Source organism: Elephantulus edwardii, unplaced genomic scaffold (genome assembly GCF_000299155.1).
Source record: "Elephantulus edwardii isolate Elephantulus edwardi_28Jun2011 unplaced genomic scaffold, EleEdw1.0 scaffold00195, whole genome shotgun sequence".
In the NCBI taxonomy this organism is placed as follows: Eukaryota; Metazoa; Chordata; class Mammalia; order Macroscelidea; family Macroscelididae; genus Elephantulus; species Elephantulus edwardii.
Window position 1 is genome coordinate 2,668,578 of NW_006399945.1, and position 15,633 is coordinate 2,684,210.

General features: G+C 39.1%; 1 protein-coding gene across 2 annotated transcripts in view; it reads left to right on the forward strand.

Annotated features, from left to right (window-relative positions):
* KAT6A (K(lysine) acetyltransferase 6A) overlaps window positions 1–8,505 on the forward strand; it is a 180,508-nt gene extending 172,003 nt beyond the window's left edge. For both annotated transcript variants that reach the window (XM_006896993.1, XM_006896992.1), the window contains 2 exons: window positions 164–473; window positions 3,053–8,505. In XM_006896993.1, the coding sequence (XP_006897055.1) occupies window positions 164–473; window positions 3,053–5,739 (2,997 nt within the window). In that variant the 3' untranslated portion in view covers window positions 5,740–8,505. The remainder of the gene's footprint in view (window positions 1–163; window positions 474–3,052) is intronic.
* Window positions 8,506–15,633: the final 7,128 nt, after the last annotated feature.

The window sequence follows — 15,633 nt, forward strand, 5'->3', positions numbered from 1 at the left end:
TGAATAAGTCATTGATTTTACAAAATTCAATCATTCCATCTCCAGCCTCATTCCTGTCACCAAGCCCATGTTTTCCGACTACTGATTCTTCTTCACTATTCCCAACTTTTAGTGCTCATTAATTATTATTGTCAATAAAATACTTTCTCTCTCTTTTAAATAGAAAACAATTCTTCCCCGAAGAAGGAGAGTCAGAAAGCGCAAACATCACAATAGTAGTGTAGTCACGGAAACAATTTCTGAGACAACGGAAGTATTGGATGAACCTTTTGAAGACTCTGACTCTGAGAGACCAATGCCAAGATTAGAACCTACATTCGAGATTGATGAAGAAGAGGAGGAAGATGAAAATGAACTGTTTTCTAGTGGATACTTCCATCGTTTGTCCTCACAGGATGTTCTCAGGTGTCGATCCTCTTCTAAGAGGAAATCTAAAGATGAAGACGACGACGAAGAGTCAGATGATGCAGATGGTACGTGTAAAACTGTTACTTATTGTAGCTTTATTGCCTTTAAAAAATACAGCTGTATTATCTGCAAACCTTCCAGCTAGGACATTGTTTTTGGGAGCATGGGGGGGGGGGGTCCATTTAACTGAATTGGTAGGTAGGTAAATCAGAAATATATTTAAGTAATAACCCTTTATTAGAATGTGTTTTCTGTGAATTTAGTTTTTTTTTGTTCCTGGCAATATATGATGTCCTTTGAATAGGACCTCAATAAATAAAAATAATTAAAAAAAAAAAAAGAATGCTAAAAAAAAAAATGCTAAGAAGACAATTCTCTCCACCATGAATCCTTCCTGAATCATCTCTCAAATGTCTTTCCCATTAATAGTAAATTTTTATGGGCTCCAACATGTCAGAGGATGTTAGGATGGAACAGGGTAGGGCAAGTTTCCTATCTGTTGCTCCTAAGGTGGTTGTGAATCATAGTCACCCTGAAGGCTTCTATCCATAGCAGATCTTATGGGAAGAAATTACCCATCTTTCTTCTGCCCAATAGCTGATAGAGTAGAGCCACTGACCATTTGATTAGTAGCCCAACAAATAAAACTTCATACCAGAACTTCTAGATGGAAACACTACCTCTTAATGGTATTGTTTTATGACATAGTAATTTTTAAAATCTACCTTTTTATTTTTAAAGACAACATCTTGTCAGTTCCTTCTTAGAGATAAACTGGATTGATCTTTTGCATCGTAGCCCACCTTCTTAACAGTTTATCATGTTGCCTGCAGTTTGCTAGGTGAATCTGAAGTCTCATTGTCCACTGCCAGTATAAAACCTGTAATTTTATGCTTTAGTTAGTTGAACTTTTTAATTTTCCTTTTAAAAAAGTCTTCACCAGTTTTCCAGAGAATATATGGCTTGATTTTCTTTGTTAACATATTTGCACATAATAGATAATTCTAATACACTGATAAGATGAATACACCTTTTCTTTGTTATGATTGGTTATTTAAGGGGTTTTTTCATGGTATATTTTTCAGATACTTAACTAGGGAATAAAGAATTTCGTTTGTAAATTTGGCACATTATAAAAATCTAGATTTTTTTTGTATACTGAAAATGTATCCCTTAATTCATTTCCCATTTAGCTTGGATAGATTTCCTTGGACTCAGCCATTTCTTTTGCTGCTTAAGGTTTTCCAGCTGCCTGTTTAGTTGTCTCCACTGTACCCCTGAGTTTGCTTTTGCATTGGCTTTTATACATTATTTAAAAGTTAATGGGTAAGAAATCAACTAACCAAGAATATTCATGCATTGTTAAGAATATGATGTCACTGAACATCTTGTATAAAAATTGTTGAATGAGAACCTAAACGGCTATGTAAACCTTCCATCATCAACACAGTAAAATATTTTTAATTAAAAAGAAGTTAATGGGTTGAAAAATAATACTTATATAAATTTTTTTTATAAAATCTTCCCACTAGAGCTTTACCGTTTTCTTTAGGCCATTATTGGTCAAGGACTAAATGCCTGGGTTGAGCTCTGGTGCTCTGGTAGGATACTCTATAGTGCTGTTGTACTGCTAACCACAGGGCCTCAAGTCTCCAGCTATTCAAATTTACTTTCACAGGCAACAAATGATCAGTCTCCTCACATTGACATTTACAGTCTTTGGAAGGATGACTGTGAGTTTAAATCAACTCAATGTCAGTGAGTAAGGTTTTGTTTCTAATACTTGGCAGCCAGCACTGTTCTTAAACAAGTACAACATTGATTTAACCATTGTTCACATAAGATTACTCATTCATGAACTAGAATAATTGACTCATGATGCTACATGATGTGATAAGTGTGTGTGTGACTTAAGGGCAATAATTAAATCACATAGAGAAAGAAGAAATGAAATTATTCATAATTTAGACAATAAAGACAACTTGAAAAGAGTAGTATATTTACTACTTATTATTTGCATCTTTATAAAGTCTGTTATGGTAAAATGAATGTATGACTTGCAGAAAAGATAATTTTAACTTCTTTTGCTGAGAAATACAGGCAACACATTATCATTATTAGCTCTTACTTAGTATTTGTAAATGCTAAAATTTCACTGAATTTTGCAGTATACTATGAAATACAATGTTGGGGTGAAAAACAAACATATGAACTTAGAGCAATTGAATCCTTTTCCCATCACTGAACCAATAAGGCTTTAAGTTAGTCTATGTGGAATCCTTTAGGAGAGGGTGTTTGGAGTCATTTAAAGTACTTTAAGGAGAAATAGTTCTTATTAGAGTTCTGCTCATCGAATGAGTTCTGTGAATCTAGAATGTTAATGTGTATAATGAAAATTATTCTTGTAACTTTATTAATATAATCTCTTCTTAATATTTAGTTCTATTGAAGACATCTGTGTGTCTAGCTCTATGCTAAATACTTGTTCCCTCTTCATATAATGTTAAATCCTTTAGATTTTTAGATTTTACAATTTAATCAGGAATCTGTGATAATAAAGGAAACTCTTTTGTCCATGCTAATAAGCTCAGAAAAAGGCATTAGAAAATATAAAGTCTTATATCTTGTCTTTATTATTTTATAGATACTCCTGTCCTGAAGCCTGTGTCTCTCTTGGGCAAACGTGACATGAAGGATTCTTCACTTGAGCCAGATACATCCACACCTATGAAAAAGAAAAAAGGATGGCCGAAAGGCAAAAGCCGCAAACCAGTCCACTGGAAGAAAAGGCCGGGTCGCAAACCAGGATTTAAACTGAGTCAGGAAATGTTATCAGATTCTACTCAAGAATGCATTATCGAGCCCATTATCTCCATTCCTAAAACAGGACGTAAACCAAAAATTCAAGAGAATGAAGAAACTGCTGAACCAAAAGAAGACGTACCTTTAGCTGAAGAAAGGAAGGAAGAGGAAATGCTTGTGGAGGCAGAAGAAGTTGAAGAAGGTGAAGAAGAGGATACAGCCAGCAGTGAGGTTAGAGCAGCATCTCCACTGGATAGCAGCAATAGTCCTGAGACAGAAACTAAGGAGCCCGAAGGAGAAGAGGAAGAAGATAAACCTCGGATTTTAGAAGAGCAGCGGCAATCTGAGGAAGAGCAACAAGAACTAGAGGAACCAGAACAAGAAGATGATGATGATGAAGTGGCTGCAGAGACCAACCAGAATGAAGACCATGATGCTGATGATGAAGATGATGGTCATCTAGAACCTACCAAGAAAAAAGAACTAGAGGAACCATCTATTAGAGAAGATGTCAAGGAGGAGCTTGGTAGTCAAGAATCTTTTTTAGATACTGATATACAGAACTGTAGGGAGAATACAAAGGATAAAGATGAAATGGAGCCAGATTCTGAAGAGGAACAGCCTTCCCATGAAACTTCCGTGGTATCAGAGCACATGCCAGGGTCTGAGGATGATCCTGAAGAAGATTCAAACAATAAGGAAGAATTAATTGAATTAAAAGAGGAGGAAGAGATTCCTCATAGTGAGCTGGATCTGGAAACTGTCCAAGCAGTGCAGTCTTTGACTCAAGAAGAAAGCAATGAGCATGAGGGGGCCTACCAGGACTGTGAAGAAACTCTTGCTGCCTGTCAGACCCTACAGAGTTACACTCAAGCTGATGAAGACCCTCAGATATCAATGGTTGAAGATTGCCATGCTTCAGAACATAACAGCCCCATATCCTCTGTTCAGTCTCATCCCAGCCAATCAGTCCGTTCGGTCAGCAGTCCCAATGTGCCTGCTCTTGAGAGTGGTTATACCCAGATCAGCCCAGAACAAGGATCCCTGTCCGCACCCTCTATGCAGAACATGGAGACCAGCCCCATGATGGATGTGCCTTCTGTATCAGACCACTCTCAGCAGGTGGTGGACAGTGGCTTCAGTGACCTGGGCAGCATTGAGAGCACCACAGAAAACTATGAGAACCCTAGCAGCTACGATTCCACAATGGGGGGCAGCATTTGTGGCAATAACTCTTCTCAGAGCAGCTGCTCCTACGGTGGGTTGTCATCTTCTAGCAGCCTCACCCAGAACAGTTGTGTTGTCACTCAGCAAATGGCAAGCATGGGCAACAGCTGCAGCATGATGCAGCAGAACAATGTCCAGCCTGCTGCCAACTGCAACATCAAGTCACCTCAGAGTTGTGTGGTGGAGAGACCTCCGAGTAACCAGCAGCAACAGCCGCCGCCACCACCACCACCACAACAGCAGCAGCAGCAGCAACAGCAGCAGCCACAACCAGCACCACAGCCTCCACCGCCCCAGCAACCACAGCAGCAACAGCAGCAGCAGCAACAGCAACAGCAACCTCAGCCTCAACAGCCTCAGCCCCCACCCCCACCCCAGCAGCAGCCCCCCTTGTCGCAGTGTAGTATGAATAATAGTTTCACCCCAGCACCTATGATCATGGAGATTCCGGAATCTGGAAGCACTGGGAACATAAGTATCTATGAGAGAATCCCAGGGGATTTTGGTGCCGGCAGCTACTCTCAGCCATCAGCCACCTTCAGTTTAGCCAAGTTGCAGCAGCTGACTAACACCATTATGGACCCTCATGCCATGCCTTATAGCCATTCTCCTGCTGTGACTTCCTATGCAACCAGTGTTTCTCTGTCCAATACAGGACTGGCTCAGCTAGCTCCATCTCATCCATTAGCTGGGACCCCTCAAGCACAAGCCACCATGACGCCACCCCCAAACTTGGCATCTACTACCATGAACCTCACATCACCTCTCCTACAGTGCAACATGTCTGCCACCAACATTGGCATCCCTCACACTCAGAGGTTGCAAGGACAAATGCCAGTCAAGGGGCACATTTCCATTCGCTCCAAATCCGCACCACTGCCCTCTGCAGCTGCTCACCAGCAGCAGCTGTATGGCCGCAGCCCACCTGCGGTTGCCATGCAGGCTGGCCCTCGTGCACTGACTGTTCAGCGTGGCATGAACATGGGGGTTAACTTAATGCCAACCCCTGCCTATAATGTCAATTCCATGAATATGAACACCTTGAATGCCATGAACAGCTATCGAATGACACAGCCCATGATGAACAGCAGTTACCATAGTAACCCTGCCTACATGAACCAGACAGCACAGTATCCTATGCAGATGCAGATGGGAATGATGGGGAGCCAGGCCTATACCCAGCAGCCTATGCAGCCAAACCCCCATGGAAACATGATGTACACTGGCCCCTCCCATCACAGCTACATGAATGCTGCTGGCGTGCCCAAGCAGTCACTCAACGGACCTTACATGAGAAGATGAGCAAGATGAACTTGCAATTAAAAACTTAAATATATATAAATAAAGGAACCTTTTATACTGACAACCAGAGAAAAATGGACCTTTTTCCAGTTAAAATATTGCTGTAGATTTAGAGGAATTTTTCTTTGGTTTCTTTTATTTTTTAGAAAACCTGGTCTTCTCTTTTTTTGGGGATTCGTATTGTTCTGGGTTTTGGTTTTCTTCACAATCTTGAAGCATTTTACAGTAGAACTCATCAAAAAATGGATTTGGGGATAGGGGAAACATGCACAAAATCTTTTCATAATTATGAAGAGCCTTACTTTCTTTACACACCACGAGGATAAGATTTGTGTAAAGGTGAATTATCTTTATTTTATTTTAAAATGTATGTTTCCCCCTCACTGTTTGCAGCTCCCAGTGTTGTCATTTTTAAATGTTATATATACATCTCAAGGGTTAGCCAGACCCTTTCCTCCAAACCTAACCTTTCATTTCCTACTTCATTCCAGCAGGAGGCACTTAGGGGAGACTCAGACGGGGACGTGGAGAACAACCCAAGCTCCTTAAACTTATTATTATTGTTAATATTATTATTATTGTTATTATTATTATTAATAAATCGAGGCAGGAAAATGCCTCTCCTTTTAAAATCCCCTCCACTCCCTATACACACACACACACACACCTCTTGAAACCTTTCCCCAAGAATGTTTCTTTATAAATGGACTTCATTGAAATGTTTGTTTTTCTTGAATCAAGTGTAATATAATTTTTTTTAGAAACTATTCCCACTCAGCACTCAGAGACACACCAATACTGTAAGTCTCAATTAACAGCCAAATCTCAGAGGAAAGCTGTTTGCAATCCTAATCTAGCCTTTGGAGGAATAGAGATGGTCAATTAACAATCAAAGAGGACATGAACCTCTTAGTTTTTACCACCTGGTGAATCAGCCATAACACACATACTCCAGTCAGCCTGCCTCTTGCTTTTAGTATGTACTTTGAAATGCTAAGGGTCTTTGAATCTTGAGCCTTTGACTCTGATTAAACTCAAACAGCAGTCTCCAGTGATTTGCCTCTTACATTACTTTCATAAAGTGTTGGTGGATGACTGTACATTTCAGTGATTTGAAAAGTACCTGATAAACCTTTGACACTGTTTATTTTATGTTGGAAGAGATAATACAGAATGTGTGTTGTAAGGGAGTTTATGGTGTGAGTTTTAAATGCTACTTAAATGATATATATATATATACCTCTAGTTTTCAGTTGTCTCGAGATTCTGAGTTCATCCCTTGTGAATAGGAGTGTAACAGCCCCTCTCCTGTGAGTGGCTAATGAGAAGAGGGATTGTCAGAGCACCAGCAACATGTCGAGCAATCTGGACAGCAGGATTTTAGCAGGTTCATATGTTGCTCCCAACTCCATTCTTTTTTCTCTTGTGCAACCAATTCTCCCATACTCTTCCTATTACTTGTTCCAGGGATAGGTAAAAACATTATCTATATATATGATATATATATAATATATTTGATATATTATATATATATGGGGTTTTTCCATCATTAGAAGATGGAAACTTATTATACCACTTGGTATGTGCAGTCAAATATCCAAAAGGGGGAAATAACTGCTTAAAGAAATACCTGTAAGCATTAAATTCTCTCCTTTATTTGTACATTTTATATAGATAAATTTTTAAACTACTAATTAGGCATTAAATTTTCTCAAATGCACAGGTTTGTTGGGTTTTTTTTAAATATATACACTTCAATTGACTTTCTCAATTAAGTGTGCTAGATAGAAAAAGGCAGAATTCCACATCTTATCGCTATAAATTCTGAGCATGTGCAAGGCTGTGTAGGACCCAGTTTCTCTGTATATACTATTCCAGTTCCCGATCATCTATGTAGAAATGCACTGTGCTGCCCTCTCCCTACATCTTCAGCTATGTCATTGCTTCCTGGTTGGGGTGGGGATGGGGGGGTTGGGGAGGGAGGTATATTGGGAGGAGGGTGGGTTAAGGCAGAAGGAGAAGCTGTTGAAATGAGGGCCGTGAATTCAGTTTCTGTTGGTTTGCAATTGTGTTTGGTTTTGTTTGTTTCTTTTAAAAACAAAAAAATTTTTCAATCGGGCAGCTCCCTTTTCCACAAGCCTCTTTGTGACTGTAGAACTATTGTAGAGAAAATGTTCTTTTCTATATTATAAAAGAAATTATCCAACACAGTAATATTGGTACCTGTCATTTTTTCACTTCTGTTTTAAAAAAATGTATTTTTAGCAAGATAACTTGGGTAATCTTCTAAGAAAAAAAAAGAAATTTAAAAACACTGTTAGTGACTTTGATGCCTTTTAAAATAAGAGCTTTTTCATTTCATTCCATCTTTAAAATTTTTTATCTTTGTTGTAGAATATTAAAAACTATTTTAAGAAAGATAAAAGTTCTCTTTAAAGAGATCTCTAGAGTGTGTGAATAGAGCTCCAGATGCCTCTAAAAGCCGCATGTACAAATGAAGCTAAGTCTATTACTGTCTGTTTATATTTGCTTTTCCTGTTTTGTAACCTCTTTGTACTTTGTTCATGGTGACTTGTAAGCTAAGGGGAAGGGGTGCCTAGATGCCTTTGTATTTCTTCATGTCATGCGCTCCGGGCCAGTTGGCCTCCCTTCCTCTCCTATTGTATGTAATATCACTTTTTTTTCCCCCCTTTCTAGCAAGTACTTTCAAAAAAACTCTGTACATTTTAACATAAAAAAAAATAAATTATGTTGAGCCATTTTGGATGTTTGTCTTGCCTGTGCAATTTTTCTCTCTTCCACGTACTCTAAACTCTCACAACTTATTTTCTATACACAGAGTTACGTGATTCTTTTCTTGTTCGTCCTTGTATAGCAAGCAATTGTTCTGAAATTCCAGCTTCACTCACATATGTGTGGGGTTTTGAATTACATTTTTTAAATTATTATACTAGTTTATTTATAAAATTGGAATACATTGTTTTCCAGAATAGATTCTTCCAATTTCCCTCACCTTCCCCCCCCCCATCAAATTGTACCACCCCATGATTAATCCCTCCATGCCTCCTGAACATCCTCATCCCTCTGCTTCCACCCTTCCCCCCACCTTGGATCCTTATACTCATTCTACAACAGTGATTTTATATTTGTCTTTGTGGAACTTAGTTCACTGAGCATAATGCTCTCCAGTCCCAAGTTAGGTAATTACAAAATCATTGCTCCTGTGTGCTGTGTAGTATACCATTATGTGAAGGTACCATAATCTCTCCGTTCATTTGTGGTTGGACATCTGGGCTGTTTCCATGTTCTTGTGATGGCAAGTAATGCCTCTGTGAACATTGGTATACAAAGCTCTGTGCCTCAATTCTCATTTTTTTCAGTATATATTCCAAGTAGTGGAATAGCTGGATCACATGTATGTTTAAATGCTAATTATTTAGGTGATTTTTTTTTTTCCTTTCACAAAGAAAATCATCTATTACAGTCTTTGGATTTTTCAAGGAGTTGTAATTACAACCAAAAGGGAAGACCCTGGACGAGTTGCATTGACACAATAACTGAGTCAATGGGATTAGGTGTGGTAATCAGTGAGACTGGCTCAGAACAGGGCAGAGTTCAGAGCTGTTGTACAGAGGGTCGCTATGAGGCACAGGCAATTTGATGACACATAACATCAACGGGGGGGGGGGGGCAGGAAATACAGTTACAATAATAAGTAGCTCCTAAACTTGGAAGAATGTCATTTATTAATCTTATAATGCAACCCCGTATTTTGAAAGATGAAAGCATTTTTTGGTCATATTTTACCTGACCATGTAATTTAGGAAAAATTTACTAGACATTTTCCAGAAATCTGAATCCAGAACATTGATAATTGCTGTTTTAATTATTTTACTTAACCCTCATAATTTAGAATTTTGCATGTGGGTTAAGAGTCCAGAAAATGAATTTTCATTTTGGGGAATTGACCTTAGGTTCTGGGAGTAGAAGACTTGTAGACGGTTTGAAGGCCCCCCTCTACAGTTGTTTCTGCTTCCCCGTTGAGTTAGGGATTGAGAACATACAGTGTCTAAAATATTCATTCTTTCACAACCTCATACCATGTATAGAACAACAGTGCTCTGGGCACAAACCTGGCACTGTGCAAATGTGTGCATCCTCTAAAGAATACACTTCTTGCCTTTGCAACCTACAACAACTCAGGTTTTTCTATGAGGATTATGTGACCAAGTAGTGTATTCTCAGTTGCTGCTTTTACTTCATAGTAAGCTTACAATATTATTCAAATCATAAAATTTAGAGAAATCAGGAGAGACCGTTTTGTTGTTGTTGCTCTACTCTCCTTTACACTCTAAATGAGAAGGTAGGTGTGGGAGTAAAATGTGCAGTTGATTAATGCTTATATTAATAAGAAATCAGATCTTCCCATAGCATCCTTTGTACACACAAAACAAGTATCAACAATTCCCTGGAGTCATAGTCCGTAAGGGAGTTGCACTGCTGACTTGAAGGCTTTCTCCTCTGGTAATGAGAACCCACCAGCAGTCCTGTGAAAGAAATGACCATCTCCTGTGCTATTTACAGCCTCGGAAACCCAATGAGGAGTGGACTGTGAGAGAATTCCAACTCCACAGCAATGAATTTTTCTGAGCATCTTGGGGGGGGGGGCAGTCCTCTTTTGTAGCCTGTTGTTGTTAGGTGCCGTCGAGTTGTAGATGACTTATAGTGACCCTATGATCAAAAGGCCTGAGCACTGTTCGTACGTATAGTTTCCGGAGGCAAGCCATTTCGGAAGTGGATGCCGCTCCTGCTTCCAGGCTTGTTTTAGTCAGGAAGCTCCAGCAAACACTGTCCACCATGGGTAACCATTACCACGTTTGGCACATCAGTGTCACAGTGTTCAGCATCACAGCAACCACAAGTCACCTCTGTACAGCAATGCACAGATAGTGCTATACCACCTCATTTAATACTAGACTGTCAGATTAACGTTCTAGCTCTTTTTTTTTTTAATTTTTTTTTTACATTCTAGCTTTTTAAGCAAGGTTTATTACCTCAGGTTCTCCAGAGCACAGGTGATGGTTTTTGTCACACAGGCATACCTCTGAGATCAGACTCGGTTCCAGACCACTGCAGGAAAGCAAAAATAATGCAATATAGCAAGCCACATGATTTTTGGGGGTTTTGTTTTTCAGTGAATATAATTGTTAGGTTTATACTTCAGTCTTTAAGTGTGCAATAGTATTAAGGTTTGAAATGTGAGAATTATAAAAATGTGATAGACAACGTGTTACATGCTATTAGAAAAAGGATGCCAATAGAATTGACACACGTTGGACACAAAACTTGTTTGTGAAAAAAATCCATACCTGTGAGAGAGAAATGAAGCCAGGTATGCCTATATTCCCTCCTCTAGTCTTTTCACTTAAATGTGCAGAATATGGGTTGATGATGATGAAAATCAAAGGGGAAAAAAGCCCAAAAAGTACTGTCCTTGCTACCAGACAGCATGCAGTTATATTAAATGGGAGCTGGAGGAGTTCTTTATTTCATATGCTTCATGTGACTTGCAAAAATCTGAAAGTTTAAGACCAAGATTTCTGTACACAAGATCATCAAGAGTAACATTTTTAACATTGGCAAATACCTGGCATTCTAGAATGTGACCACCCAGTTAAAAGAAGACAATCCCCAGAATGAAACCTAACCCATTCGTTAGTTCATTTTGTTAAGGGACAGGATAGGTCTGTTATGTAAGTTGGTGGGGTTATGTAATGTAACACAGACCCATAGATTTTTCTTTCTGGAGTGACAGCACAAATTGAACTCTTCACTATGTTAATAAGGAGCGTAAACACTAGAATACAGATTACTTTTTAAAGCCTGAAAAAGATTGCACTTAAACTCTTGTCTGTTATTGTAGAATGAGTATGAGGATCCAAGGCGGGGATGGGTGGGGTGAAGGAAATGCGAAGGAGCTTTTGTGAAAAACAATATACTCAAACTTTGTAAATAAATCAGAGTAAAATTTTAAAAATGTAAAAAATTTTTTAAAACCCTCCTGTCTGTTGTAAGGCAAGTCCTAGAATATAAGAGACATTCATCTTTTAAAATATTCTTGTGAGTAAACTTCATGGAATATATGTTCTTGTCGCTTGCTCTCATTGCTGTCCTGTCAGAACCAGCTCATAACTGACCCTCCACTGCATTTCAAAGTCTGTAAACCCCCTACAGGCACATGGGAGGAGATTGTCCATTTTAATCCTGTGGGGCAGATGGTGGATTCAAACTACCAGAGCAGCACCACCTGTGGGTTATCAGCACAACCCCCTACCCCAGCAGGCCCCCAAAGGATAGCTTTAGGGTTAATATCTATTGCAAAATTGACAGCTGGTTGAGAGTGGAAAGCACAAGTCATTCAGATCACCTCTCAAACTACTTTTTTAAAAAATATTTTTTTTATTATTTTTATGTGTGTGTGTGTGTGTACCGTCAAATTCAGTCTGACTGGTACAGGAGGAGATTGGCCCTCCATCTTCAGCAAAGCATCTGGTGGATTCGAACCACATACTCTGGGATTGCAGTGTAGCTTCTTGCCACTAAACAAGCTATTTTAAATGGTTTTTTTTTTTAATTATATTTTTTTCGAGACCAAGAATCTTACCTTTTTGGAAATTGTATATAAGAGTATTTAACTGGTATCTTTAGTGTCTTATGAAAAAAATGAAGAAAAAGTTTCTTTGTCCAGATACAAATTCTAATTGTTTAATGTTCAATAATTGACTTGTTTTTATTGTTGTTATGTGCCATCAAGCCGACTCCTGCTCAAAGCTACCCTATGCTCAATAGCTCTGAACCTTGCCCTATTCTGAGCTAATGTCACTGTCTCCAACATACCTGACCCCATTGCCACTGTGTCAGTCTCATCCGAGGTCTTCCTCTCCTGCACTGGCTCTCTACCCTTTCAAGCTTGATGTCCTTTCCCAAGGATTGGTCTCTCCTAACAACATGCCCAAAGAATGTGAAATAGAGCTTCAAAATCCTTGCCTTTTCCAAGGATTGGTCCCTCCTAACAACATGCCCAAAGAATGTGAAATAGAGCTTCAAAATCCTTGCCTTTTCCAAGGATTGGTCCCTCCTAACATGCCCAAAGAATGTGAAATGGAGCTTCAAAATCCTTGCCTTCAAGGGGCAACCTGGTTTCACTCTTTCTAGGATATACCTGTTTGTTCTCTTGGCAGTCCATGGTATGTTCAATATTCTTTTCCATCACCACAACTCAAAGACATTGATTCTTCTGCCATTCTTAGTCGTTGTCCAGCTCTCAGAAGCATAGCAAGCACTTGAGAAGACCATAGCCTGGGCCAGGCACATCTTAGTTTCTAGACTGACATCATTGCTCTTTAACACTCAGGAGAGGTTCCCAAACAACAGACTTTCCTAAAGCAACTCTTTTGATTCCTGACTTCTGGTGTCAAGAGTGTGGATCGGAGTTGACTTAATTATATTAAAAGTTGCTTAAATAATTGTCAATTGTGTAAAAACTGTTGAATCTGATCCATTTTCCAAACAAAGAAAACATTTATATATTAACTAGGAGTCAGTGATGAGACTTTACTATAGAAAAATGAAATGACCTCAAAAATGTTTGAGTCTAACTCCAAATTAAGGGAAGAAACTGGAGTTGTTGTAACATTTCTTAACTTGACCTCCTTAAAGGGATCTTAACTGGAACTTATACTCAGGAAAACAGACTCATAACATGTTGTTAGGTGCCATCGAGTTGAGTGTAACTCATAGTGACCCCGTGAACAACCGATCTGAACACTGTCCTATCCCATGCCATCCTCTGACACACTCAAGCATATTGGCATCGTCACTGTGTCAACCAACCTGTTCAAGGGTCTTCTCTCTTCTGCCATCCCTCCATCTTCCCAAGCATGATGTCCCTTTCCAGGGGACCTCTCCTAGCAACATGCCCAAAATATGTGATATGAAGCTTCATCTTTGCCTCCAAGGAGTATTCTGACTGCAAGTTCTTCAAAACCTATTTGTTTATTTTTTTGACAATCCACGAGATCTTCAGCACTGTTCTCTAACACCACAGTTTAAAGGCATCACTTCTTCTTCTGTCATCCTTAGTCATTGTCCAGGTCTCACATGTATGTATAGCAAGTGATTGAAAAGTCCATGGCCTGAATTAGGCACACCTTAGTTTTCAAACTGATAATCACTACTCCTCAATAAGTTAGAGAGGTCCCTGACTACAGACTTTCCCAGTAATATGATCCAAGTAATAAGGAAGTAGTTGACAGTCTCAATCCTTTCACTGTCCATCATAAAATTGCACTGTCCATCATAAAGTTGCCTTTCAGTCCAGTGGCAAGGATTTTTGCTTTGCTAACATTGAGATGCAATGTATATTGAAGGCTGCAGTGTTTAACCTTCTGCTGCAAGTCCTTCAAGTCCTACTCACTTTCAGCAAGTAATGTTGTGTCTCTGTATAACGGAGGTTATTGATGAGGCATACATACTCCAATCCTGATGCCACATTTTCCTTCATAGAGTCAATTCTCAGATAATTTGCTCAGCATACAGATTAAATAGGTATGAATACAGGATATAAGTCTGACGCACACCTGTCCTAATTTTAAACCATGTACTTTGTTCTGTTCTCACAATAGCCTTTCGTGCTATTGTACTAGTACAATATGGTTACTAGTTTGGATTAGTTGCCAGAACTATTACTACTGTTCTGTTAACTTCAGTGTGGATCTCCTGATGCACATTTACAAACATTTCTCCCTCATCTATTCCTAGAAAGGGAGTTGCTGGATGATGGGGTAGATGAAACTTCAGGTAGACTACAACTCAGGGTGACTCTATGGACAGCTTACAGAAACCCTGCCCTAGCCTGCCCTGTCCCCACCATCTCTGCCATGCTTTGCCGTCACTGTGTCAAGCCATCTCACTGAAAGCCTTCCTCGGTAGCAAAATGCCAAATAGTTTGCAAAAGGTAACTCACCAATTTTTTATTTTTTACTCCCATCAGTGACATATATGAGAGTTTCTTTGACTCCGTATTCCTTTCAATACTTTTCTTTTCCTTTTCACCAGTCAAGTGTGTGGTAGAGAACCTCTTCGTGGTTTCATTACGTATTTCTCGCATTACTAATGCAGGTTCCTGGGTGGAACAGACCATTAAGCATCTAACTACTAGTTGAAAGGTTTGTGGTTGGAATCCACTCAGAGATGTCTTGACAGACTTGTCTGGCAATCTTGGTCCAATGCTGTGCGCTACTAAGAAGTTCCACTGCTCTGTGCACACAGGTTGTTGGCACCCAACAACAGCTACTGCTGATGTTGAATACTTTTTCATATGGTTATTCGCTACTTGAAATTCTTCTTCAGTGAAGCATTGGTTTCATGATTTTTTACTAATTTCTGTACTTCATTAGGCTTTATTTTTGGATATTGAATGGCTTTTCCTATATTATTGCTGAGTTATCTTTTATCTTTTCCTTCTTGACTTATGTTGTTGTTAGGTGCCATCAAGTAGGGTACAACTCATATCAGCCCTATAAACAGATCTGAGCCCTGTCCTCGCCTGTGCCATCCTTATCACCTCTGATGGACTCGAACCCTTTGCCACAGTCACTGTGGCCACCATCTCATGGAGGGTTGTCTCCTCTTTATCAGTTAGGGACTTTTCATATTTTTTACATATATCTTTTGCCTAGAACTTTCTGATTAATAAAATTTTTTAATGTAGTCCAGTTCAAGAATCTTTATAGATTGTGCTTTTTCTGCACAGATGAAGAACTCTCTCCTTATTCCAAGATTTTTATAGAGTGGTTTTTTTAGAATTTTTTTTTATTATTAATTTCAATGAAA